This window comes from Platalea leucorodia (assembly GCF_965183815.1).
Source record: "Platalea leucorodia genome assembly, chromosome: 8".
Classification (NCBI taxonomy): Eukaryota; Metazoa; Chordata; class Aves; order Pelecaniformes; family Threskiornithidae; genus Platalea; species Platalea leucorodia.
In genome coordinates, this window is record NC_138830.1 from 30082470 (window position 1) to 30108668 (window position 26199).

Below are 26199 nucleotides of genomic sequence, written 5' to 3' on the forward strand. Positions count from 1 at the left end.
CAGAGGTGGTGAGAGTTATTTCTTCCTGTGAAAACGTGAATCAGTCATTGACATAAAAGCACGTGGAGAAAAAAACAGGCCCACGAAACTGGAAAAGGGCGCTTATAAAGCTCCCCTCCCCCGGCGGGCTGGCGCACCGCCCGGTTTTGCTCCGCCCGCCGAGGGCCTGGCTCCCCGCAGCGGGTTGGGGGGCACCGGCATCTCCTTGGGGGGCCCCGGCATCTCCTTGGGGGGCCCGGCCCCTCGCCCTCACGGGGGGCAGCAGGCAGGAGAGGCGGGCCGAGGACGGGCCTGCCCGGGGCGGCCTGGTGGCGCCCAGAGGGCTGCCGGGCACAGCCCTGAGAGGGTTGGCGAGAGGCGCCGTCAGGCGGGAATCTGGGCCGGGCGGACAAAGGGGGGGAGCCTCCCGCTCCCGCCCCCACCGGAGGGCAAAGGGGTCCGGTCGGCCTCTCCCCGCCCGGCGGCCCAGCGCGGCCCCTCGCCCCCGCCCCGCCAAGAAGGGGCGGGGCCGCCGCAGCCCCGCCCGCGCCGCGGGGGCCCCTGGGACGCGTAGTCCGCGCATCCCCCCGCGCCCCCTGCGCCGGAGGACTCTCCGTCCCAGCAGCCCCCGCGCTGGCGCCCCGCCCTCCCCTCCCGCCTCACCCCCGCCCGCGGCCTGCCGGGCCCTGTAGTCCAAGGGGGCGCTCCCGCCGCCGGCTGGCGCCGCGCGGGAACTACGCCTCCCGGCAGGCAGCGCGGCGCGGCCTCCGCCGCCTCGCGTCCCCCACCGCGCCGTGTTGTTGCGCCCGGTCCGGCCCTCCCCACCTCTCTCCCGGCGCCTCCGCCCCTCCCGCCCTCCGCCGCCGCCGCCGCGGCCGAGCTCGGTGTCCGAGGGCAGCCCGGGGTGGCGGCGGCGGCTCCGTGTGCCAGGGCCCGGCATGGCACCGCGCCGCCCTTCGCGCGGGGACCGTTGGCCGTAGGTGTGGCGTGCTGCCCAGGTAGGTGCGGCGGTGCCCGGGGCCGGGAGGGCCCCGGGGGGCCGTGCGGGGCGGGGATCCGCAAAAGAGGGGCCCTGAGGCGTCTGTGCGGGGCGGGGGGCCTATGAAGGGGGCCGGCGTGGGGCGCTCTTAGGAGGCCGTGATGGGGCGGGGGGCTCTGGGGGGCCCCCGAGGGGACGGGGAGGAGGGGGGGGCTGAGGTGTGAGGTGGGGTGAGGGGTCCGTGGGGCCACCGTGACAGGGAAACACCGAGGGGGGCTGTGGGGAGCTGAGGGTGCCGTGCTGGGGAGCACTCGGGGAGAGGGCCCTGGAGAGGGCCCGGCCGGGGTTGCTCTGAGGGGACTGGGCTGGGCTGAGGGTTGGGGTTGGGGCTTTTCTGTTGCTGGGGTGGAGGGGAGCCCTGTGGAGAGGGCTGCTGAGGAGCACGGGGTCTGGGGCAGAACGGGGAGCACTGGTGGGGGAGTGCCCAGGGATGGTGTAGGGTTGGGGTTCCCTGAGGAGGAAGAGGGGCACTGGGGAGCTGAGCTGTGTAAGTGGCTGTACTAGGGAGGACGGGAGCGGAGGGGCACCGTCAGTGAGAGGATTATTGGGGAGCAGTAGGAGGAAAGAGGTGTCTGAGGACAATGCTGAGGGCTGTGCTGGGGAAGGTCCTGGGAGCGGTGATGAAGGGATAGTGCAGTAGGGGCAACTATAATACTGGGGAGCATGCTGAGGTGATGGTGGGGAAAATAGTGCCTGAGGCTTTGTCAGTGTATATTATTAAAGTGAGGTTCCTTGATACATCTGGAAGGCATGTCTGGAAAGAATTGAGAAATGGGGTTTGCAAGGAGGGGCTGGCATGCTTAGAATGGGCTGGTAGGTTCGAGAAGAACTGCAAATTGAGGAGAAAAAAGGTGAAGGCAGCTCTTGGGGAATGAGCCAGGCTCTGAGAACCTCGAGTTAGAGCTATTATGTTCTTGCTTGTCGCAGTTGACCAGTGGATGAGAAAGCATCTCTTTCCCACTGTGCTACGACGTCCCAACCCTCCCTGATTTTGCACAAGCGGATGTCTGACCATCCTGTAGGCATGGCTCACTTGAGAGAATTTGCCAGCCAGGTAAGTGGCGATTAAAAATTTGTTTTAAACTCTTGTATCAAGAGCAAATATAACAACCCCAGAAAAATCACTTTTTGCCACTCCTTATCTCTCTTGCACACATCTCAGCTTACTCCTGTTAGCCAGTTGATTTGTGTCTTATTCCATGGTGGTGTTGGACTGACAGTGTTAGGTTGCCAGCCATATAGAAAGGTAATTCTTCACCCAGTATGGTGCCTTTCTTTAAGGTTAACTTTGCTCTTCTTAGGGAGACAGGAGTAATTGGCTCTCTCAGTATTTTGGGGAGAGGAGGTGTAGCAATGGGAACAGAAAAGCTGTGTGTGCCGGCTGTGCCAGACGTACCTTACTGAAGTGTTCATAACAGTAGCCTGAGAAAAACAGTGCTTGTAACCTTAATGCATAAGAGGTAAGTGATATTTGATACTGAACATTTAACTCTTCTGAGAGAGATATCAGCATCAGTGGATGTGGTTAAATCTTGTTGTTGTGATGACGTTTTCATAAGAGGAGTGTGGAAGGATGATGTCATGACTTGGGACTAAAAGCTAAACCACATTAATAGTATTGGCTTCAATCTTTTTTCTTCTGAATTTGGTTGTGGGGTGTGTTTGATTATTGGCAGATGTCAATACTGAATGTAGGTCTTGTTAAACCATGTTTTGTGAGGATTTTTGGCATTTTTCTGTTCTGTTCCTAGGTGTTAGAATTATAATACTAAAAGCTTTAGTGGTTTGAGATGATGCTTTCTCCAAGCCTTTTCTGATTTAAAATTGATTTGCAGTGTATCTTAGTTTGCATCCTGTCTTTCACATAAACTGTTTTCCCAAAGTGTGTATGGAATTAAATGCAAATATAGTGCCTGAGTGAGTCATAATACAGAGAGAGAAATGAAAGGAATAGAAAAAGATACTGTCTGGTTAGGGCTGAGAACTGAGTTCTGTAGCTGCAGAGGAGGTTGCTCTGAAGCTTCTTTTGTACACCACATTCACTAATGAAGCTTATCAGAGTTCCAGTGGTTGCATCTCTGAATTTATTATGCAAATGTAAGGCATTCTCAGATTCTGTCATCCTGTGACTCTCTGGTCCTGGAATAGGAAAGCAGTCTGTGTTGTCCATTCCTCAGGTCTCTTCAGGAATCCTTGATGGGACCTCATAATCTGTGTTACTGAGGCTTGTTGGAAGGGCAGTAGGAATTGGCCTGAAGTTCTGTTCACCAGAGTTTAGGGAGTGGTGGGAGGTACTGTGAAAATCGGGAGACTAAGACTTGGATAGGGTTGTCAGAGGCTTGACTTGTCTTTGATTCCCAGTTCTGTTGCTGATGTGCAGGGTTACCTTTGGCAAATCCCCAGGTTGCTTTACCTCTGTGCCTTCATTTCCTTGCCTCAGCTAGTTGAGTCTCTCTCTTTTCTTGGCTGCCCTTTGCTGTGTACATACAGCACAGTGGGCCTTCAGTCTTTGTTGGGAGCTCTATCTGCTAGATGATGTATTTGCATTACTGTGTTTAAAGCTCTGATCTGAGCTGTTTCTAGTTTTGTTGTTCCTTATGTGACCTTGAAGAAGCCGTTCAAGTTCTCTGGCTAATTAATGCTTCACTCCCTTGAAGTGAAAGAATACTATCTGTGAAGCAAGTTGGGAGTCTCAGACAAATTCCTGTGTTTCGAAGTGTTGAACACAAACTTCCCTCTTGTCTGTATATGTTTCCATATACAAAGCTGATTTCCCCAAAGAGAACATAGTGCCTGCTGCAGATATCTCTTGTTGGTGGCCCAGAGGTTGGTGTGTAGCGTGCAATGTGGGTAAATGCTGGATGGGAAGTTGGGGAGGAGAGGAGGCAATGAAGGAAAGAAGGTCAGTAGCTGAGGTTTATTAAAACCAACTTCCTCATTCCACTGTGTTTGGCAGAGGAAAATGATGTTTATTTGTTTGGCTGGTTGGAAAGTGCCCTAGTCAGAAGTAATACTGAATGCTGCTGTAGTTCCATATAAACCTTTGGAGGCTGCCAAACTCCCAGTCAGCTTCAGCTCTTGAAGTATTGTGGCCTTGACAATCTTTTTCTGTTACAGACTTCTCATGGGAGAAGACAGAACAACTAGAACAGTGATTCTGATCCTGACCTGCCCCAGACCAAGGAACTTTCACTTCCAAAAGGGTTTAAGCACCTCTCAGTGTTTTATGCAGCAGATGCAGGTGTGACTCTTGCTCACGATGCTGAATATGACTCTCTTGAGAGTGAGATCCAGCCAGACACAGCCCAGAGAGAAGACCTTGAGCTAGTTCAAAGGGTATTTGTTTCTGTTCCGAATATGCACCTTATCTTTGCAGGTAGTAGCTTTGAAATGAGGGTAGATATTTACCCTTCTTCCCTAGTCTCCCCTCAAAGACTGTGGATATCATGTCTCTGCAGCTGGAGGTGGCAGAGCTGCCAAACCCATTCTTTCCCCGTGAAGCAGCTGGTGTTACTGCCAGGCTTGTCTCATAACACACTGCAATTCTTAATTCCTGATGTCTGCAGTGAGCCGCTCTGTTTTAAAACGTGGCATCGTCAGTCATGATGGCAAACACCCCCACACCTGTCATGACAGAGCATCCTTCTCTCCTGTCCTGTGAGATTAGATCCTGGAGGGCAGGAGTGGAGCACATTACTAGGAGGTTGTCCTCATCTCTCTCATACTTATTCCCTCCCCTTCCTGCACGTACAACCAAGTTAGTGCTTTATGTGCTCTCCCCTCAAAGCCTGTTCATGCCTGACTGAGCCATCTCTAGTGTCTTGACTGCTCTCAATGGGAAGAAACAGCATGAGGCTTTTTGCTCCAGAACTGCTGTGTAATTGACATTCAGTCAACCAAAAAGGTATGATGAGGTGACCATCCCTTAAAGGCTTTATGCATTGTAGTAGAACAAGGAGCAGCAGCCAGTCAGCTAGCTCTTCAGACTCTGACCTGGAGCTCCGTTTTGCAGCCTTGGTGGGTTCTGTGAACATGAAGAAAATGGAAAAATCCCAAACTGGTGAGCAGTTGCAAAGTTGACATGTACTAATAAACTTCTTCGGATTATCTATGCTCATTTATGCAGGTGTAAAGCATTTCATCTGGATTCTGTTACTTTCTACTAATGAAGTTTTTCAGGTGTGTTTGTAGCTGTGCAGCTCCAGAACATGGATTTGCAGCCAGGGTGGTTCTCTGACAAGACGACTGGCACTGAGATCAATTTGTATTTAGAAAAGGGAAAGATCCTGCTTGTTACACCCCTCAATGTGTAGGGGTGTAACCTGCTCTGCAGGTGCAAATTTATTGGGGTAGGGGAGAGTCAGGCTACACAGAATGCGTTCTCCTCCTCCCCTGCTCCCCCCTGCTTGAGCCCCCTGAGTGTGGCAGTGTGCTTCTCTGCTGACGGAGTGGCGCACTTGCATAGCTCTCTGTTCCTGACGTAACTGCATTTGTTCTGCTGTCTAGTGAGGCTTGTATGCCTATCGATCTGAACGTTTGCTCATCAGCTGTGAGTTACCATGTGGCATCTCCAACAGGAACTTTTTTAAGGGACCAGAGCTTCTGAGCACCTCCTGCAGGCTAGCATAATTTTATCCCTCTTACTTTGTCATGGGAATTCAGAATTGCTTCCATGAAAATGTCACCTCGCAATGTCTTCTGTGGTGTCCACAATGGTAGTTCACAAGGTGTTCCATTGGGCAGGCGTTGGCCTACTTGAATCAGGGATGGGCCGGTTTCCTCCTCTGTGTTTACAGAAAGTGAAGAAATTCATTAGCAGACTCTGGTCTGCAGCAGGTGTCCAGGAGACTGTAACCGTGGCTGGAATGACTCTACCACTTTGTCCCATACTTGCTCACTAAGTTCTGGCTATTGCTGGATATGACTTGTGTGATTTTGGCAACTCTGTCAAGGGATGTGTGTCCTTAGGCCCTCCGTAGAGTCGTACTCTTGCCTTGTCACCTGAGAGCTCTGACATATTTCCAGGTCGGTTTTGAAGTGGCAGGTACTGGGAAAGTAGATCCAGTACCTGCAAACAAATTCTCCTGTTCCAACCTAATGTGGTGGGCCTGTCTCTTCTGCCCATCAGAATTGTATCATTTTCCTGAGTCCCTTGGGCAAAGTTTCCACGTACTTGTCAGGAAGGTTTGTCTCCTTCGCCGCCCCTACCTGAACTGCGTTTTTCCGCAAAGCAGAACAAAGAACGGGATAAACCGACATCAAAGTATGGAAGCTTGTTTACGAAGCTGTCCGTGATTACAGAGCCCAATACATAAAATGGTGGTTGTCCCAAAAGCTGCCTGCAGTAGCCAGTGCTCTTATGTTTAATGTCCTATTCTTGAAGAATCAGTCCTGATTCTTTGATGTGCCATGCCAGGCTGAGGAGGGGAGCAGTAACTTACACCTTGCCATTTCTTTTCTCATGGAAAAATTACTTACGTGGGAGGGGAGGAAGGTTTTCTTGCAGGGTTGCTTCCCTGCAGTATTCATGTGGATAGTGTTTCCTTTACCAGCTGAGCCAGGTGCTTCTAGGAGATGATCCTCCTTCTCTCCCTTCACCCTGATGTGTGGAGTGGCTGATGTGGTGAGTGGCATTTTTGCGGTGCAGTAGGTGACTGCAGGGCAACGTCTGGGCCACTTTGCTGCCCCTTCCCGTAAGTTGGTCAAGAGGTGGAAACTGCTCTTGGCCTCTTGTGAGCTTAGACTAGCCAGACTGTTCTCCCTGTGCTGCAGTCATCATTCTCATGCTGTCTCCTGGCATTTCTCAAGCTTAAATCCTCTTCCTTTCCCCCACCTCCCTTTCTCCAATCCCTGTTATGTATCTCCAGTTCCTTTCAACTCTGCATGTTCTTTCCAGTCTGTTTCCAGTGCATTTGTTCGAAGTACAGCCTGTTTGGGTGTTGCCATGGATGCACAAGGATATTTGGTTATCCTTCTATATCTTGGACTGGAATGCACGTGGAAATCCTGTTGAGTGAGCTGACTGTAAAGCTTGCTCTAGGCCTGGCTTACTCAATACAGCGATGCACTGGGCACAGAAGGCAAATAACTTGTAATGACTGGCTGGCTTAATCATTAAGCAGCACCTAGGGCTGCTCAGTGATGGCCTGCTGCTAGAACCTGGTGTTAGATGGGAAAATGCAGCTGGTCTGTTCTCAGATAAAATCTCTGCCAGCTCAAGGCCCTTGCAAGGGAGCGGTCCCTCTGGGTGACGTGTTGGAGGTGAGACTGAGAAGTTCTGGGTGTGGAAAACTCACTGTAATGGCTTGGCCACTTCCTGTAGTTCAGGCCATATTTTCCAGATTTTTTTTTTTTTAGACTTATTTTTTAAAAAAGGCAGAAAAACTAGTCACAAAGAGCCTTTTAGTAGCATGGAGCAGAGCAGGACCTTCTGGTCTGCAGCTGGGCAGAATGAAATAGCATCAGAAAATGATTCTGATTTCTTCCCTTTCTTGTCCATGCTCATCTTAATAAAGAGTTAACTTTGAAGCTGCTGTTAAAGAGTCAGTATTTCTCTGATGATGATCGTGTTAGTAGCTTCCCAGTTGATGTGCTTATCTAATGAGGGAAATGCTATTTGCTTTTGCATCTGGGTGTGCCAGACAGAGGAGAGGCTGTTCCAGAAAAGCAGGTCTGCAGATGGAGTGTCCGTTCAGCTCTTCTGTCTCCTCTGGGATAGGCGGGTGTCTGGGCTCCTTGCTGCTGACCTTCCAAAATACGTGAGGCTCCATCTGCAAACATCTGAAGAGAGCTGGGCTGGGTGCTGCCTGGAAATCAGGCTGCAGCAGAGAAGACAGCTAATGTGAACTGATATTTATATTACTGGAGTATTTCACCCTCCAAACAAGTAGGAAAGGGTTCCAAATCTTTCAAATCATTCCAATCCTGGAATGCAGGAAGGCAGACTAGGGAAACATCCTTGTGAACTTCCTATGGCCTCTTGCTTGTGCCCATTTTCTTGTCTGGATCTTCAAAAGAAGGCTGGTTCTGGTACACCTTGCCTGCTTTTTTATTCAAGTGTGAACTTGCTCATGGAGCTGCTTTGGCACCAGTTTGGTGCCTGCAACTGAGCAGTCCTGTCCCAAAGGAGCTGACTCTTTCCATAGAGGTACTTGGTGACATTTTCCTCCTGGGCTTCTCTCCCCCTCCTACAGCCTGCAGGGGCAGAAAGCCCATGTAAAAGGCTTCTTCAGTTCTTCTCTTTGATATGTTCTGTGTTAAGTTTCTCAGCATGCGGAGACCTTTTAGGATATGTGAATTTTGGGTGAATTAAATGACATAGTAGATGCATAGATAGGGAGATGAGCTGTCTGAGTATGCATGGCACTCTGCAGGCTGCTGTGGGACTTCATGGGCTTTTCGTGTCTCTGCTTTCTGGTTTAGCACTCCAGGGTGGATCCTGAGGAGCTGTTCACCAAGCTGGAGCGGATCGGCAAAGGATCGTTTGGTGAAGTGTATAAAGGGATCGACAACCGCACCAAGGAGGTGGTTGCTATCAAGATCATTGATCTGGAGGAGGCTGAGGATGAAATTGAAGACATTCAGCAGGAGATTACGGTGCTCAGCCAGTGTGATAGTCCCTACATCACCCGGTACTATGGTTCCTACTTGAAGGTAGGACAAAGCCATGGCAATTCTCTTGCCAGAAGTTTGGGAATGGGGTGGCTTCTCTGTGGGTGCTGCAGCTGATGGTGGCATACAGCACTGAAAGGTGCCCAGTCTGTGAGTGTCGGTGTGGCAGCAGGAACAGCAGTGGCTCTGCCTGCTACATTTATGTGGTCTTAATAGGAGGCTAGGCTTTAAGACACTTGCAAAACACATGGAAATGAGGTGCCTGGTACAGTGTGGTCCCAAGAGCCAGGGCACTTCACTGGAGAAAAAATTATTCGTTGAAGAGGCTGACCTCTCCCCGGGTTTGACCATTCTTGAAAGGAAGTTTGCGGAATACTTTTCCAAAATGCCACAGATTTAAGATAGTACCACTGAGGGCTTTATGCCTCTGGAAAAAAAGAAGAGTTTGAAACTGTACTTTGTGACCTTGTGATAATCATTTCATCAGAAATGATGAAAACAGCAGGACCTGAGTCTTTGCAGGAGGGCTGATACCGCTTCTGAATTCTCAATGGAAGCTACTAGTAGCAGTGACCAGAAGTGGCCTCTGCATGCTGGCTGCCGAAGGTGTATGTAACACTGGGTCTGTAGCAAACAGTTCACTTTTTGGATCCTGATTATTCCTTACATATTTTTCAAAGGCCATAATGCATTTCTCAGCCTTCCACTAAAAACACCAAGCATGCTGTGGTTTCATGGATCTGCTGCTTATCTTCTACCCTGTGAACCTCAGTCTGGAAATCTCTTCTCTTGAGGAGTAAGAGAGTGTCTTTCTGATTGTATCCTTCAAGCTGGCAGTCCTGTAATGAGATCAAAGGTTGCAAAGCTCCCCTGTCATTGTCAAGAAGGAGATGCACAAGATCTGTTGGAGTGGTGTTAAATGGCTCCAACCTGAGAATATGCTTATCTCTGTGGGCTGTGTAGTGTGGTGCCTGTAGGGGCACCAAGCTTGCTCAGATAAAACTGCAGACTGAGAGAAAGAAAGGTACTGGGGGCAGGTCCACCGCTATAATGTTGTGTCAGCAGGAAGGAGGGAGATGGGAGCTCTGAGAGCTGCAGTGTGCAGCATCTCTTGGATTGTGTATAGGACTACTCACGTGCCTTGCTGCCTGTGGGGTGTTTCACTTTTCTGCCTGCTTTTTATTACTGTTATTGCTCTTGATTTGTGTTCTTGCTTGCAGGGCACTAAGCTGTGGATAATCATGGAGTACCTAGGAGGAGGTTCAGCACTGGATTTGGTAAGTACGTGGTGAGCTCTGGACTGTGAAAAACATTGGCTGGATCCTTGATTTGTGAAATGCCTGTAAGCCAGACACTTGCCACATACCGTCTTTTTGACAGCCCTGTGCCTGAAGGGGAGGCAGTGCAGGGCAGACATGCTGGTTATGCATATCCTAGGACAGAGGAAATGTTTGCACAGAGCTCAGCTGTCAAAGCACTGTTCTCCGGTGTGCTCTGCTGCTTTACAAAGGGAAGAGCCAGTGAAGTGAAATGTGACAGCAGCCAGTTGTTTTTGAGCAGCGCGAATCCAGATTTAACCTAATCAAAGTTCTGTACCTGCAAAGAGTTTGTGGTATTGTTCAGTGCATGCATGGCATCAAGCTCAGCAGGGACCTGGTCTACGATCAGGATTCAAAGGTGTTTGATAATACAAATTACATTTAACAAGTTACCCCAGATTTTAAGGGAATAGAAATGCAGTATAAACATAGGGGCAAAGTTCTGCTGTGCTGTATTCTGCCACAGGATTTTGCTTTTCTCCTTAGGACAATAAAGCCTGTTTTTCCAGAGCAGTAACTAAGGTTCTGTAGTGAAAACTGCTGAGCCTTGCACTGACTTGGAGGAAGGGGGTGAGGGCTGCCATCAGCAGAAGTCATCTTAGTGTCGAACCTCAATTATTGCACTGAGAAGGCAGGACTTGTTTAGAGGGGAACTGATTGAAAGGAGAAGAGCTTTGATACGATACGCCACAGCCATAGGGTAGAAGTTGTCTCCAGGCTGTTGCATTACTGAAATTCAGTTCTTGCATGCTAGCAGAGAGACTTGAACAAGAGAAACTGTTAAGATGTTCTGTTCAGCAATGTATTTCCAGGCCAAAGCAAGAGATCAGCGTCCTGCTGGCTGTCTGGGAAGCCTTTAATAGACTAACAGAAAATCCCCCAAAGATTTTCCATTTCATGTTGCCAGGTGCAAAAAGTCCAGCATTCTGCTTGCAGAATGCGCACCAGGTGTGCAGTAGCTGCTTCCTGCTGAACATGACCTGCTTGGCCAAGGTTTACAAGTAACAAACTGAGAGGCTGGAAAATCCAAGGCATCAGTCGCCTTCCTTTAAGTCATCTTTCTGCCCTTTATCAGCTGAAGCCGGGACCCCTGGAGGAGACTTACATAGCTACTATCCTGAGAGAAATCCTAAAGGGTTTGGATTATCTGCACTCTGAGAGGAAGATCCACAGGGACATCAAAGGTAAGAGTGGATAGCTCAGCTCCCTTTCTTGTAAGGAATGTTACTAACATAACATTCAGAAGTATTATACAGCAATAATCTGAGAGGTTTCGAAGACTGTTTCTTAGTGCTGCTTTTCCTGTTGGGTTGCTTTTTTCTGAATCTGATGCTTGTCATTTTATTGCAACTCATGTTTTTCATGTCTTTAGGGTTTGTAGTAGCAGTAAGGATCTGTAGGTCTTCTCTGGCATTTGTAGTTTGGACAGTCAGGGTGCTAAAGCAAAGGAGTCAATGAAAGGCATGCTCAAATTTTAGCTGACTCTCAGTTATGTCTGGACATTTGCTTTACTGCTGGACCCCAAGGCCTGTGTATGCTGGTTATCATGGTTATAACTTATTGTGAAGGTGAGCTGTCCTCACGCAGGGTTCACAGCCCTAGAAAATCAAGGCAGCTTGTGTCAGCTTATCCTGTTACTGATTTTTATAGTTATTGGCCATATGCGGTGTAGGGAGACCTGGCATCTGCCTCCCAAAGAGCAGTCTCACACTGAGCACAGAGCATCAAAGGACAGCAGGAGGGCGGGAGGACAGTGCAGTGGAGACATGGCCGGTGTTGGATGCTAACTGCTCTGACCCTCTGCAGGAGGGGATGTGAACAAGCAGAGCAGAGAAACCTCATGCAGGGAGATATGTAGAAAAGTTTCCATTGTGTATGTGAGACTACACATTGCTAGTGCCCCAGGCCGTGCAGCACTGTTGGCTGCTAGCAGAGTGGGGAAATGCTGAAAGTTTATAGGTAGGGTCTCTCTCAGAATGAAAAGTCCTACAAAAAAAACCCCATCCCAAAGCCAAACCCAATGCCACTCTCTTAAGCTGAGTGAGTGTGAAGTGGTACAAGACCAGGACTTGTGAGCTCTTTCTGCTATTTCACCTGTGCTGAATGCTGCTCTGAAAAAAATTGAGACCATTTGAGGTATCTTGGGCCATGTTGCCCTCTCTTCTTTGTGTGGCCAGGAATCACATCTAATTGATTGTGTGGCCCTTCACATCTACTCCTTGCTACTAGTCTAGAAATATTCCTCTTCTGATCCAGCCAAGTGTATGAACTTGTTCCGTGTTATGCAGCAGAGGTCAGAGCATGAGAATGAGTCTGAGGCTGGAAATCTGAGCTGAGGGTTTTCACTGGGGTAAAGGAGGATGCTGCAGGAGGTCCATTCTCAGTATTCAGTTCTGTGTGGGCTGGACATGATTCAGAAACCAGTGGACTCAATGCTTATTTGTGTGAACAGCTGCCAACGTGCTACTTTCGGAACAAGGAGATGTGAAACTGGCTGACTTTGGAGTGGCTGGACAGTTGACAGACACACAAATCAAGAGAAACACCTTTGTCGGGACTCCATTCTGGATGGCACCAGAGGTCATCAAACAGTCTGCTTATGACTTCAAGGTGAGCTGGGAGCAGGAGGAGGATTGCTACTTGGTGCTGATATATATATATATATATATGTATATATATGTTAATACAGGGATTGAAAGTGCTGTTTGTTGCAAGAATGATACTTTTCTGTTATGGTTCAGGGTCTGTTGGAGAAGTTGGTCTATTAGACATGAAACACCCTATCTGATTTTATGTGATCAGCCCTTTGGCTGTGCTGAAGTTGCATGCTTCCATGTTGCGGAATTGCTCCTTGCTGTTCTGTGCTGTCACTGTTCTTGCTCTTCTTTCAGGCAGACATCTGGTCCCTTGGAATTACAGCCATTGAACTAGCAAAGGGAGAGCCTCCAAATTCTGACTTGCATCCTATGAGGGTTCTCTTCCTGATCCCCAAAAATAACCCTCCAACACTTGAGGGTCACCACAGCAAGCCCTTCAAGGAGTTTGTGGAAGCCTGCCTCAATAAGGATCCTAGATTTGTGAGTATTGCTATCCACCTGTGAATTTGGTAAAGTATTGCAGAAGTCAAAGATGTTGATGCAGGATGATTTAGTAAAGATGCTAAATGCAGAAACACCTTTTGGTGCAAGGCTTCTGGAGAGAAGGAAGTACTGAGCTTGCAGAATGGATGGGCAAGCCTGGCAAGAATTGAAGTTGGTGTACTTGCATGTTTAGTGTACAGAGATGGTTAGATGTAGCATGCTTTCCTTATTCCTCCAGAGGCCAACAGCTAAAGAGTTGCTAAAGCACAAGTTCATCACACGCTACACCAAGAAAACCTCATTCCTAATGGAGCTGATAGATCGATTCAAGCGCTGGAAGTCAGAGGGCCATGGAGAAGATTCCAGTTCTGGCGATTCTGACATGTACGTACATGTTCTGCATGGCAAGGTGCTGTACCCTGCATGCCTGGGGGTAGCCTACTGCAAGCAGCTCAGGTTCTTTACCCGACCTGGGTTGGAGATCTTACGGTAGCTCAGGGAGACCTGCAAGCATCTGTTTGTGGGAACAGGTGACTGCTGCCTAAAAAACCAGCTGTTACCTTAACCTGTGGAGTCTCTTTGCTGAGTGTAAGGAATCAGAAGTACTAACAAGGAACATCTAGCATGTGCGTAACTAGTAAAACAAGGCTCTTGTTGCCTGTATTTTATGCACATTCAATTAAATACATGGCCTTTCAAACAGCTGCAGGCTTTAGTAACTGTGGCAACAGCTGTGTATGTGTGTTTGTGTATTCATGGGTAGAGAGCTTTGCTACTGATGTGGAGGATAATAAGGCTGTGAGCCTTGAGTGAGGAAAGGGTGCTTTGTTGCCAGGCTGGTGTTGGAGAGCTTCTCTTCACATGTAGTGGCAGTGACTTCAGTGACCAATGATTCTAGGAGGCTGGCTTGCAACATCTAAGCCTGGCCCCTCAAACTGTGAGCTTGGCTTGTCTTGAAACTCTAAATTTAACTAGTACTCGAAACTGTCTTCAAGCTGGCTAGAGCAGGAGGGTGGTTGTCGTGGTTTGGAAACATGATGTAGTACTTGGCTCAGATCTCTGTGGTGCTGTATATGGGCTGTAGAGACTGCAGTGGTTTCTCTTTAGGATTTTTTCTGGGATAGGGAAATGCCTGGAGTCCTGCGGTGATATGACAATCAGGTGGGGGAGAGCTTGTGACTATGGGAATGCATGGGTAAAACATCCAGTGTATGGCGCTGAGGCTTTGTCTTGACCTCCTCCTTTTCCTTTGCAGTGATGGAGACACAGAGGATGGAGACCAGGGTCCAATCTGGACATTCCCACCAACTATTCGCCCCAACTCCTTGAGCAAGCTGCACAAAGGAATGGCTCTTCATGGTTCCCAGAAGGTCTGTTCAGCATCTGTTCCTTCAGAAGTGGACTGAACTCACACAAGCTTTTGAGGGTCTTGGGGAAGCTACCAGTTACTTGTGTTCAGTCTAAAATTTACTTTAGTCTGGAATTAAGGCCTAGTGCCCCAGAGTTGCCTCTTCCACATCATCAGGGTACTGCAGCCTGTGGCTTTCCTGAGACCTGGTGAGGGGGCTGCCATTGAGGTGCTGTGACTTTACCAAAGGCTTAGTAGTTTGTGTGCCCGGGGAGCCTTTGCCTGTGCTCGTAACTTCTTTTCACGTTGCTTTCTAGCCTACTGAGCCCATCAAGAGGCAACCACGGTCACAGTGTCTCTCCACGCTTGTTCACCCAGTTTTTGGGGAGGTGAGTAGAACCTTGGTGTCTGTGGTGGTTGGAGACAAAGAGATACTGGGCATGGATGGGAAGGATTTGGAGAAGGGAGGAGGGGTGAGGTACCTACTAGGGTTAAGGGACTATGAAGCATTTGTGCCTCTGTTCAGAGGTCTATACAGTATGTCAGGAAAGTGAGTATGTCCCTGGAGTGCCCTCTCCAATACACTTGTACTCCTGGAAGCACAGCATTACTGTGTTGTCCTCTGGTGAGGATAAGGTAGAGGAGTACCTGTTTCTTTTCTCTGTCTTAGGCTTGCTAATGCCTAGGAAACTCTGGACTCTGATGTCCCTGGCCTCCGTAGCTGAAGTGCAGCTCCTCTTAAGGCAGGCAGGTATTTGAGCTTGCCTGTCGTTGTGCATGTTCCCTGCCCTCATGCTATATGCTGCTGCCCACAGCAGCATCACTGAAGGGAATGTAGGTGGATTAGAGCAGTTGGCTTTGCCAATTACTAGGCCGTCGTCTTGATTTATAGATGCCTGCTATTGCTAGCACGCCAAGGCTAAGGAGTTGCCTACCATATGGCCTGTGGAAGGTAGGCAGAGAAAGTGGGTTTGGAAAATCCCCCGTTTCCCTGCCTTGTGTTCTGGGTGGGGATGTGGAGTTGAAGTAAAAGCTACCATTAATGATGGGATAGTGTCTGTATCAGACACTTCATATGGCTTCAATTACTGTTTCCAGCAAGAGTATAGGAAAGAAAGTTCTGCTTCGGAAGAAATTGCTTACACGGACACTGTGTGTCAGGGTTCCTTTCTTGGGGTGCTGGGTCACAGAGACCCTTTCGCTGGTCCTGGTGACTTGCTCTCTTCTGGATTCTGATGCTGTTCCAGGGGTGGCCCAGCAGGGAGCTGTGCTTTGTCAGGGAATAGTCTCTGGACTTAAATCTCTTTTTCTCAGGTCTAGTGCTATATGGAAAGAGGGTTTGCTGCAGGGCAGGAAGCAGAGCTCATTCTGAAAAGCAGGCATGCAGTACTCTTGAGACAGCGCTGCTTTGGAAATTGAGAGTTTAGCTAACTGGCCTCTTCTGTACTCCAGTGGGCTTGACTTCCAGAGGTCAGAGCATGAGGCAGACTGACCGGGTCTTGTACGCCTAGACCTATGAGAGAAAAACAGATAAAAATAATGTTGGCTTCTGATTGCAGGCAGTTTGTTCTGCAGCATAATCACTGACATCTGGTTCTCAGTCCAAACCAATAAGTGGATCTTCATGCTTCTCCTTACCAACCTTGCTGCACCAGTTCCAGGTGGGAAGTGGCTTTCTGCTAGTTGACTCTCTTGCCCCAGATTTGCTGATCCTCCTTTCCTTTGATTAGACTTCCATGCAGTCTCTGCTGATCCCACTCAGCAAAATCAGGTGCAGGGAAGGTTCTGGGCAGTCTCTGAAATAACCTGGTTTCTGTGTGCAGTAGTAGGGCGTTGGAAGAAAACTTTCCTCCAAGAAGGAAATCTGCTTCACTGCTGGTTGCACGTGTTGTTCTTTTCAGTTCTAGTTTCCTACCAACAGCAGAGTTTCTCGTTCTCACCATTGTATTATTGCCTCTTAGACCTGCTACGTTTTGATCACCTCTTTCCATAAAAGGGCTGAAGCTGGGCTTTGTGAATTGAAATCTTACTGAGATGCTGTTCATAATCTTTTATATGCCTTCCCTGCATGTGTATTATTGGATGTTAATATTGAAAATGACCCATGGTGGGTCATTAACACAGATGTGAGCAACTGCAAATCTGGAAACCTGTCTGCCTTTTTTGGGGCAGGGAGGAAAGGTAAGGTATTTGGGCCTGGAGGGCCAAGCAGTGAATAAAAGCCAACCTGTAAGGCTTTGTGCAGTACATCTCTCTAACCCCCTGCTAACCTCAGAAAGCTCTTCTGCCGTGGAAAGTGACAGGATAACACAGGCTTCTCACATCCCAGGCTGCTGGGCAAAGTAAAGGTCAGTGGCTTGGCATCAACAGCTGATGATAAACTAGCAACTTACCTGCAGGACAGACCTGGTATCTCATTTTGCTCTGAGGTGGGCAGTCTTTGATCAGGTAGACGTCAAATCAAACCCTTGGATACAGATTTCTTAGGCCAAAAATATTTGTAGCCTTGATGTGTAATTGAGTTGCCCTCCATGCCCCCTGTCACTTCTGAATGAGCAGAGCCGTGTGTGAGTTGCTCCCACAGCTGAGGCTTTGTGATAATGAGCAATTACCCCACTGAAGAGGCAGCAGCTCTTTTTGGCTAGGAACTGTTTGTTTCCAGTGGGGGACTTGAAGCACAGGGACGGCTCCAGCTGGGAATTAGCATTCCCATTGTCTTGTTTTCTGGACCATGGAGAAAAGGTGAGCTGCAACAACAGTAAAGGCTGATCCTAGAATTGCAGGCAAAGAACTGTGAGGCTTATGTAAAGCCCTTTAATCAGTGTAGCCTAACGGGAGCTTAATTGAACTGGACAGTGGTTAACTGGCAGACATTGCTTGTTCAACAAAAGGTTTTGATTTTTGTTCAGCTCGTTGCGTAATGATGCACACTAGGGAAGGGGCTGCCACATGAGCTGCTTGTGTGAAGGAGGTGGGGAAATGCTGCAGAGGATGTGACTGTGGGTTTTCCAACGACAGACTCCTTCAGGCTCAGCATCAGTGACCCGTCAGGAGTTCCTTAATGACAGAGGTTTAGCTATTTCAAATTAACAACTGGAACCATGTGCAAGTAGACTTGTGGCCGGTGAGGCCTAGTCAGAGTGCGCCAACAATGACAGATGCAAACTGAGGCTTTTCATATAGGTCAGATGCTGCACGTGGAGATCTTGGTGTGTGGGCTTCATTCCGCTGTCACTCTGGGGAAAGCTCTCTCTTGGGGATGAGTGTTGGAGGCCAAGTGACTCAGGATCTGAAGCATGGCAATAGTCTCCCTTGGCCTCCCAGTCACTAAAAGCAACTCAGACTTTTTTGTGGTTATTGAAAGTGGTGGTGACTAACTCCTGGTGTTACAGTATTTTCTGCCCTACCTGTCTGCAAGCCTTCGTGTGTGTCTGGATGCTAAGCTGTTGTTAGCAGCAAAGGTGATGGTACTGGTTCAGATACAGCTGAAGTTCTTTTTTCTGTTACTAGGTATGGGTTTTCAGGGCTGTTGATCCGTTTCTAATACCATTTAGTTTGTTTAAGAGTACATCAGGGCCTGTTTGTTAAGAACTTCAATTGCTATTAGCACCTGGAGGAAAGTCTGAACTCCAGACACTGGACTTTCATCTTTCTGACCTACAAAAAGAGCCCTTTTTTATTTTTTTTTAGAAGAATGTGCGTGCCCTCCTGCGCCCTTGTGGGGTCATACTAGAAGGGAAAGGGACTTAATGTCTGTACTGCACTGCTTTCTGCAATGAGATAAAGAACTAATGCACTGTTTTCTGGCTTGCAGCTTAAAGATAAGCACAAGCAGACCGGAGGCAATGTGGGAGCTATGGAGGAGCTGGAGAATGCTTTTAGCTTGGCTGAGGAGTCCTGCCCAGGCATCTCGGACAAACTGATAGCACACATGGTGGAGCGGGTACAAAGGTGAGTGTCCTCTAGAGTGTGAGCTGGGGTGGAGCTGGCAGTGAACCAAACCATTGTCATGCTCCATAGCTACAGGAAAGGTTGGTGCTGAGCAGTCAAGACACCCAAAAAGTGAATACTGATGACAGCTGACCTAATAGTCCCTAAGTCACTTCTTTTAACTGCTTTTCATTTAATGGAAGCAGTTCTTCCTGCTTCAGAAGTCCTTTCTCACACTGAACAGGTTTCTGTAGTGTAGATGAATGTTGCAGAGCACATAAAGATGCTGCTACTCATATATCTATATGTATATATATATGTGTGTGTGTGTATATATATATATATATGTATATATATGACGTCCTGCTGGTCCCATTACCGAGGTAGCAAGGACTATGCAAAACGTCATCAGGATCGCTTCTGGAATAGTGAGTATCATCTGTTTCATTGCAAGGAATGTGCTTTACAGCACTACTTGCAGCCAGTCACTCTACTTGCCCAACTTCAGGTAGCAGGAAACTATTTCCTGAAGTGAATTACTTGTTAAACCAGTGAAAGAGTATAGTCTGGTAGAATTAAGTTCTTTGCTGCCCAGCAGGTGCTGCATCAAGCTTGCCTCCACTACTGGCACCAAGTTCAATAGCATCCATGTAGTACAGGCAACAATGTCAGATCATGATCAGAGCTTTATCTGGCTTTATTTAACCTTAATTTGGATTTTCTCCCTTTCACAGCAGGCTATCCTAAATCTCTCTTCCCTCACTAGCTGAGAAACTTAACATTTGCCCCCTCACTGGTCAGAAGGCCAGAAGTATTTTGCTATACGTGTGACCAAAGGAGCCATTCTGTGCTCTGGTTGCTAATGTAAATACAACCCAAGGTTTATGGTCCTTACACCCTTGAACCTGGGCTTTCTAAGTATTTATTTCTGATGGGTTTAAGCTGGCGTAGTTTGTGCCTTGTAGCTCAAGTATCCGTTGGATGCTGTCAAGCAAAGAAGAGCCTTAGATATTAAGGACCGAAAATACTAGCCATCCTTGAGGGCTTCTGTTACTAAGTCATTTAAGCTTTCAAGCAAATATGCTATGGGTCTGTTCAGATCCCTCATCTAATCACTTAGAGCTAGAAAGAGAACACTCTCGTCTCTTCTCACTGACCCATAGAGGTCACAGAAAGTGTCCTGGTGATGCCTGCAAAAACTTTAGCCTCTAGCTGAGCAGGAGATACTTGCAGATGTGTGTTGGGTGACTCTGTAGGGCAGCTGCTTCAGTGTCATTCACTTCTATCACCCTAGAAATGGCACTACTGGATGGTGCATCGGCTCAAGACACTGGGTTTTTGGAGGTTTGCAAAACCTCAGAGACCCTGGTTGGTTTCTTAATGTAAAACACTAATGCTCAAAATGTATTAGCCTAAAATTGAAGCTCAAAGGCATGAAAAAAGTGCTGCCTTGGCTTTTTGTTAAATTGCTGTTTTTTTCTTTCAAGACTTCTTTATCTGGAAAACTGGTAGTGGCTATGGGAGCGGGGACAAACACGTCCAGACTTACCTCTCCGTCCGCAGACATGCTGGCTGGCACAGTGCGTGTGGGCCGTATTCCAGGTGAGGGCTTGACATGGACAGCAGTGACCAGTTCCACCCATTATTCTTTCTTGCAGGTTTTCACACAGTCGGAACCACCTGACCTCTGCCCGCTGACACCTACATTCCCTGCTCCTGTTTTGAGGGGGGAAGGATTTTATTCCAGCTTCATAAGAACTACATCTCTAATCCAGACCACCATCTGCTGTTGGATGTAACATTGTGTTACGGACTCCAGGACATTTCAGAGCCTTCATATTACATGTGTTTCCATGATAACCCAGGGTGGGGTTTGCAATGCAAGTACAATTTAGACCTTTTGCAGAACCCAAGATGGGTGGTCTAATTGTTTTTACAATGTAATCAATGCAGTTTTTTATTGTTTCCCTATGGATGTATCCATTTTGGCTTGGTTTGATTCACAGCTTGTTATTGGTAAATGCCTGGCTGCTGGAAAAGAGGGAGATTCTCTTCCATTGAGATATGTTTCAAAGGCGAGTCTGATGGGTCTAGCCTCCTGCCCTTCCTAAAGAAGTGTTTGTGAGCAGTAATGTGTGAGCAGAGGTACGTTTGGAAGCTCTCCCTGCATTACAGCCTCTGGGAAAGTTAGAGCTGCTCTCCAGTTGTTCTGGAGGATTGCTTCAACTCCTTCACAGGCTAGTAAGGAAAAGCTTTCAAGTGTAGCAGCAATTGAGCTAACTTGCTGCTGCTCTTTCCTAGCTTGTCTTTTCACAGGAGGATGGGTTTGCTGACTGTACTTTTTTGGGCTCTGGGACATCATTTTGTATTAGGCCTTGATTCATCTAATTCAGGCAACAGCAGAACTTGCCTTGGGTCTCCAGGGACTGGAAGGCAAGGTGGTTACATTTGGTTTGGGAGCTGGTGGATTTCCTTTCTTTGGTGCTTTCTGCAACTGAAGCAACTAGATTAGATACACAGGTTTGGCAGTCCTGATCTCTAAGCTGAGTAGACACCTACTGTGCATGCCCAAATGTTGCAGAAGGATTAAAAAAAGGGGGTGGGGGAACACAACCACCAAAGGCACTGACAGGGCTTCAGTTCAAAAGGCAGACCAACATTGCATAGCAGATCTTGAGGCAAGAAACCTGTCCTCTACAGAAAGATATAAATTAGATGGCTAGCAGCAATGTTATCCACGTGGTGTGGTGTGGCTAGGGGTTTGCAAAAGCTGCTCTAGACCTCCATCCCCTTCTTCTCAACTTTCCCTTTCTGTCTCTTCTTTCAGTCTGGGATCTAAACTTGCTGAAGCCAGGGCTCTGCTCCAATTGACAAGCTGTGGTGGTGTTTGCTAGCAGAGAAATTAAAGCGTCTACGGCCGTATTGGCTGCTTAAGGTATTCCAGTGGAGCCATCCCCAACTAGCTTTGCTTTCTGTATAATACTAGTTTATAAAGCAAATCTTTAATTCAGGTAAATGCACAGATCTTAAATCTGTACTTTAAAGGTCTAGAAAAATAGACTTAGGAAAATAACTTCTGATAGCTGGTTGCTTAGAGATCTGCTCTCTAATTGTAAAGCTATTCCCATTAAGTCAGCAAGACCTTAGATATCCAGATCTTTCTGTCTGGGTGTTTGTGTGCAAATGATGTGGCTCACCCCAAAGCCACTGAGAACAAAAGCTGTAGCTGTTCAGCATTTTTTTTAAAAGATAGGCCACTTCGTTAGTAACAAGGCTTGACTTTTGGTACTTTGATTCAGACCTGCAGATTGTTAAGGGCTGGGCTAAAAGTAGCTCAAACGGACCATATGTTCCTTCGTCCTGGTGTGCAGTGTTCACTTTAGCTTATGACTATCCTTTACTCTTCCTCTCCGATGGATAAATACAGGCTCAGCAAACACCACAGACTTGTCCAGTAGAGATGAAGTGCTGCTCTTTGATCTTGCTGGAGATCTGCTGCAGAGTGGTGGCTCTCTGTGGTGAGAGCTGTCTCGGAGCCTGCAGTTATGATGAACAGAACAAACCCATTTTTTCCTCAGGAGAAGAAGTTAACGTATAGACAGGAAACTTACTGAGGTGGAAGGCAGAGGCTGCAGTCCAGCAGAAAGGCAGCTGAAGGGTTCCTGCTGCTTTTGAAGTTGCTGTTCATGACGGTAGCAAATTGTGTCAATAAGGTACCTTGTATTATTACTCACATGCACTGCAGTGTAATGAGTAAACTTTTTAAAGGAAACAATCCCCACAAACTTCGTCCAGTATTCAAAGCAACAAGTGTCTTAGTTTTTAAAAACGTTGAAAGGGATCTGCCACTTTCAATAAAGTAACAAAACAAATGAGGCTGGTGTAACTTTGTATTATTAGGGAAAAAGTATTTGTTCAAGCTGCTTTTCTTTGCATTCTTCTTGGTCTTCCCCTGCATCTTCCTGCCTGACCCATGAGACAGACCCATTTAATTATTTTTTGTGCAAGGAGGGAATACAGTGAAAGGCACATCATTATATCAGTCCTTTCTCCTGACATACGTACGCTGGTGCTAAGGGAAGCAGATGCCGTTTGCAAAAGTGTAGCTGTGCTCTGGAGAATGCTTCGGTGCAGTTTTTTCTGGAGTCTGTTTATTGATCCGCAGTATTTAGACTCAGGTTTGACTGCAAAAGCTGACAACAGGGTCTCTCTGCCTTCATCTTTCTCCCTTTGCGGTTGAGGGTGACTGAGCAGTGGCACAGGCTGCCTAGAGAGGCTGTGGAGTCTCTGTCCTTGGAGACAACCAAAAACTGTCCAGACAGGGCCCTGGGCAACCGGCTCTGGGCAGCCCTGCTTGAGTGGGGGCTTGGACCAGATCACCTCCCGAGGTCCCTGCCAACCCCAACCGCTCTGGGAGCGTGTGAGCGCAGTTAGAGGAGAAACACTGGAGATGCCACTTTAAACATGTTTGAAACCTTGTGTATGCCTATCCTTCCCTAAGCAGAAACACGAAGGTGAAGGTTACGGTTGGTTCTGTGCTCAAGCTGGGCAGTACTGTCTCAGCTATTTTCTCCTTGGAGCCAAAAAGAAAGACTGACAAATCTACTTCTGACTGTGCTTTTTCGGGAATTTTGTTAAATGCCACGTGCTTGTGCTTGCCTCTGCTCAAGAGCCTGGTGACAGGACAGTGGTGATGGTGCAGCCTTTCTCATCTGCAGCTGAAGAGGGGCAGGGCAGTTTTAGTGCAGCACTCCGGGGACAAGCCAGAAGGTGAGCACACAGAGCTGCGCGGATGGCTGCAGCTTGTGCTTTGTGTGGGTGACTGAAAGGCTGCCTTATAAAATGAAAGCTCTGACAACTGATGTTCCCCCAACTGTCAGGCTCTAAACCTTCACAACAGCGTACTGACCTTCACTGCATGCAAGCCGTGCTGCACTTGCACCCGAGTGGTATGAGTGCAGCTGGACACTGAACGCCTTGTGTATGTCCGTATTTGCTGACACCTCAGCAGAGCTAAAGCTGCGGTGATGTAGCCGATATGAAAGAGGGAGGTAAATTATCCTGTGTAACAGGAGTCACTCGTGAAGGGAGCAGTTGCCAGAACAGCTCCAGTAACATCGCATTAAACACGTGGTAGGAACCACTGCAAAAACTTGTTCTGGTTTCTTAAGCAATGAAGCACGACACTGTTACACTGAGTGAAGGACAGCCAGCCAGTCCTGCGGGAAGCAGAAGTGGTAGTGTTTACCAGAAATGATGGCTTTTTGAAATGAAATGAGACCATGGATATTAAGCCATGAGGTCCCAAGAGCATGGGTTCATCTCTTCCTTAACGTACATCCTGCTAGCAAGAAACTAATGAGTGAGGACCATTTGTGTTCTGTTCTTTCCTAGTGCTTGTTAAGGAAACTGCCCACGATTGTAGCAAATACTCCTGCAGGGTTCTGCTAAAGTTAAACTACTACACGGTATTTCACAGAAGAACTGATATGCCACTGAAATCCTCATTGGTTTGAAAGCTTGCCAAGGCGAGAGGTAAGTAGTTTTGCCAGGAACAGTGACGTTTCTGGCTTTTATAGCCTGTGCTCCTGCATTTTAAATGCACAGACATTTGAGCTTTGTATTCTTCACCTGATAAGGGACTTTTGCTGCCTGCTGTCCCTCTTGGTTTCTGGTCAGCTGGCACCCGAGGCTCTTGTTTCAGGGACCACGCCTCAGCCACTGTGAATAGCACATGCATCTTCAAGGCAGGAAATACAGAGCTGCAGGTTAAGCACATAAGCAACTAAAGGATCAACCACTCCTCAGCTGCCCAAAAATCTTAAGGAAGGACTCTTGCTCACTGCATCTCTCCTGTAACAGGAGTTGTAACAGCACTATTCTGCTACACAGAGGTGATGGGAGGATAGGTAGAGCATAGGTGTTCAAACAGTCTGTGGGTTAGTCATGGTAAGTACCTACCAGTCATGTACTAATACCTTTAGGGTGTGTCCTTCCACTGCATTCTTTGACCATTTTTCTAAATGCCAGAATTTGTTTCCTTGTGTTACAGGCTAAAGCAGTGTTCCCTATGATATGAGATGGAAAAACAAGTTGGGGGGCGAGGGGGGAGACTCCGCTGGAGCCTGCAAGGGAGCATACAAAAGCCAAGCCTCCACACTGCTTGCTGAGGGCGAGGCTGCCTTGTACAGCTCCTTCCATCTCCAGTAACACTGGGTACTTGTCAGTCTGATTTTTAATGCATGGTGCTAGGGAGATTGGCAGCTGATTTATGGAGGTAATTTAGACAAAGTCTAGCTGATGTTAAGAGAGTAAGCGATCTCTGTCAGCTAGTTAAAAAAAATAATAAATTAAAAGAGACCAGGGCCTATTTCACCCCAGACAGAAAACACTGCACCCTCTCTTGCACCGTGCTTGCAGAAACACACATTTCTCCGGCTCTGCTATCCTTGTCTCTTCTGGCAATTGGCCAGGTCTGGCTTTCACACATGCCAGAGGATGTGCACTGCCCTTCAAAAAACACAGCTCGCTTTCGGGGACCCCAGGGCCTCTGCCCCAGGCCCGTGACACAGCTGTGCTGTCCCCAGCCTGTACTGCAGAGGGTACTTTGACCCCCATGCAAGACTTCGCATTTAGCCTTGTTGAATTTCAGGTGGTGTTTGTCAGCCCGCCCTGCCCTGGAGCTGCTCCCCCAGCCTGGTGGCACTCACAGGCTCCATAAAAGGTGGCTCTGCCACATCATTCTGACTGGGTCCTGTCTCTCTGCTGCAGATGGAGCACAGCCTGATGCTGGGTGAGCTGAGAACCACAGTCTTGGAAAACTACTGAGTAACCTGAATACTCTAAAATTCAAATCCTGGTGCTAGAAAGCCCTGCTACAGTCAGTGAGTGCAACTAAAGGCTGGGGTTAAGTGCCAAGACCCCCAGCTGCTGACAGAGACCCTGCTCCTCTCCTCTGCAACTCGCTCCTGCAGAGCTTCCCAGCAGGAGACCAGCCAAGGGCAGTAATTGCATGGGAGAGTTCTCATGAAAAAGGAAAGTGCTCCTGCTAAGTGACTCCATGTGACCATGACAAAGGAGCAGTTAGTTATCATCCAGGAAACCACTGAGTGCAAAGACCCATTAATCAACAGTGAGAAACATCTTCTTTCAGGTCCAAGGAAAAGGAATGCTTCTGTACAGATGCCATCCATCTTCCCACAAGCGTGGCCATGGACAGGGATGGGTGGGCTCAGGAATAAGAGGCTGAGATAGTTTTATACCAAGATGCTATTTACTTTCAACAGTCACATTCAGCTGTGTTATAACATATCTAGTCAATCCACATGTATACACCTACAACAGTTAATTAAAAAAAAAAGACACTAATAAATTAAGTACAGTTAACTTACATGGGACAATGGTCATTGTGACAGTGGTAGTGAAGACTGGATCTGCAGTCACTCGTCTTCTCTACAATGCAAATGCCAAGCAAGCAGTCTGGAACCCTCCGGAACCCTCTCCCTGCAGTCCTCATCCTGCACATGTTTTAGACCATAACCCGAAACAGCCTTGGAGAACGCACACGCTGGCCTCTGTACTTCCTCTTTTCACAGGGATCTCCACATTCCTCCATCCTCACAACATGCAACACTTCCCTTTTTCTTTCACTACACCACTTCGTTGTTCCTTCTTCCAGTACACAAATACTTTCCTATTTAATGTAAAAGCAGAGTCCCCAGAGCCCATCAAAGCCACAGCATTTTGTGGTGCTTAGCTTATTTCAGCCCCTTCATGGAGGCAACCAAAGGTGACAGCTTTACAAAAAACAGAACAAACTGCAAACATTTCAGATTTAATACAGAGATTTAATAGAGTCCACAGACACTAATGCTCCATCTGGAATCCAGTGAC

At 47.9% G+C, this 26199-nt stretch overlaps 1 protein-coding gene across 4 annotated transcripts; it reads left to right on the plus strand.

The window, feature by feature from the left end:
- The first annotated feature begins 818 nt into the window (after nucleotides 1–818).
- STK25 (serine/threonine kinase 25) lies at nucleotides 819–22286 on the plus strand. 4 transcript variants are annotated; one of them, XM_082320787.1, is made up of 13 exons: nucleotides 1989–2072; nucleotides 2320–2478; nucleotides 4136–4259; nucleotides 8441–8671; nucleotides 9850–9906; nucleotides 11024–11132; nucleotides 12401–12558; nucleotides 12840–13025; nucleotides 13267–13412; nucleotides 14284–14398; nucleotides 14694–14765; nucleotides 18191–18327; nucleotides 19965–22286. In XM_082320787.1, exons 2-13 carry the CDS (start codon nucleotides 2468–2470, stop codon nucleotides 20002–20004), a joined length of 1386 nt encoding a protein of 461 aa, XP_082176913.1. In that variant the 5' UTR covers nucleotides 1989–2072; nucleotides 2320–2467; the 3' UTR covers nucleotides 20005–22286. The 4 variants fall into 4 exon arrangements, with proteins under 4 accessions (XP_082176915.1, XP_082176914.1, XP_082176913.1 ...); XM_082320789.1 differs by lacking the exons at nucleotides 2320–2478; nucleotides 4136–4259 and adding an exon at nucleotides 819–977 and having other exon boundaries at nucleotides 1946–2072; nucleotides 19965–22185; XM_082320788.1 differs by lacking the exon at nucleotides 2320–2478 and having other exon boundaries at nucleotides 1945–2072.
- The last annotated feature ends 3913 nt before the right edge of the window (nucleotides 22287–26199 follow it).

Bases quoted from the DNA above. Each gene is read 5' to 3' on its own strand.
- STK25 (XM_082320787.1), top strand. The intron at 8,672-9,849 runs GTAGGACAAAGC...TCTTGCTTGCAG, and splicing joins ACTATGGTTCCTACTTGAAG to GGCACTAAGCTGTGGATAAT. The intron at 14,399-14,693 runs GTCTGTTCAGCA...GTTGCTTTCTAG, and splicing joins CTCTTCATGGTTCCCAGAAG to CCTACTGAGCCCATCAAGAG.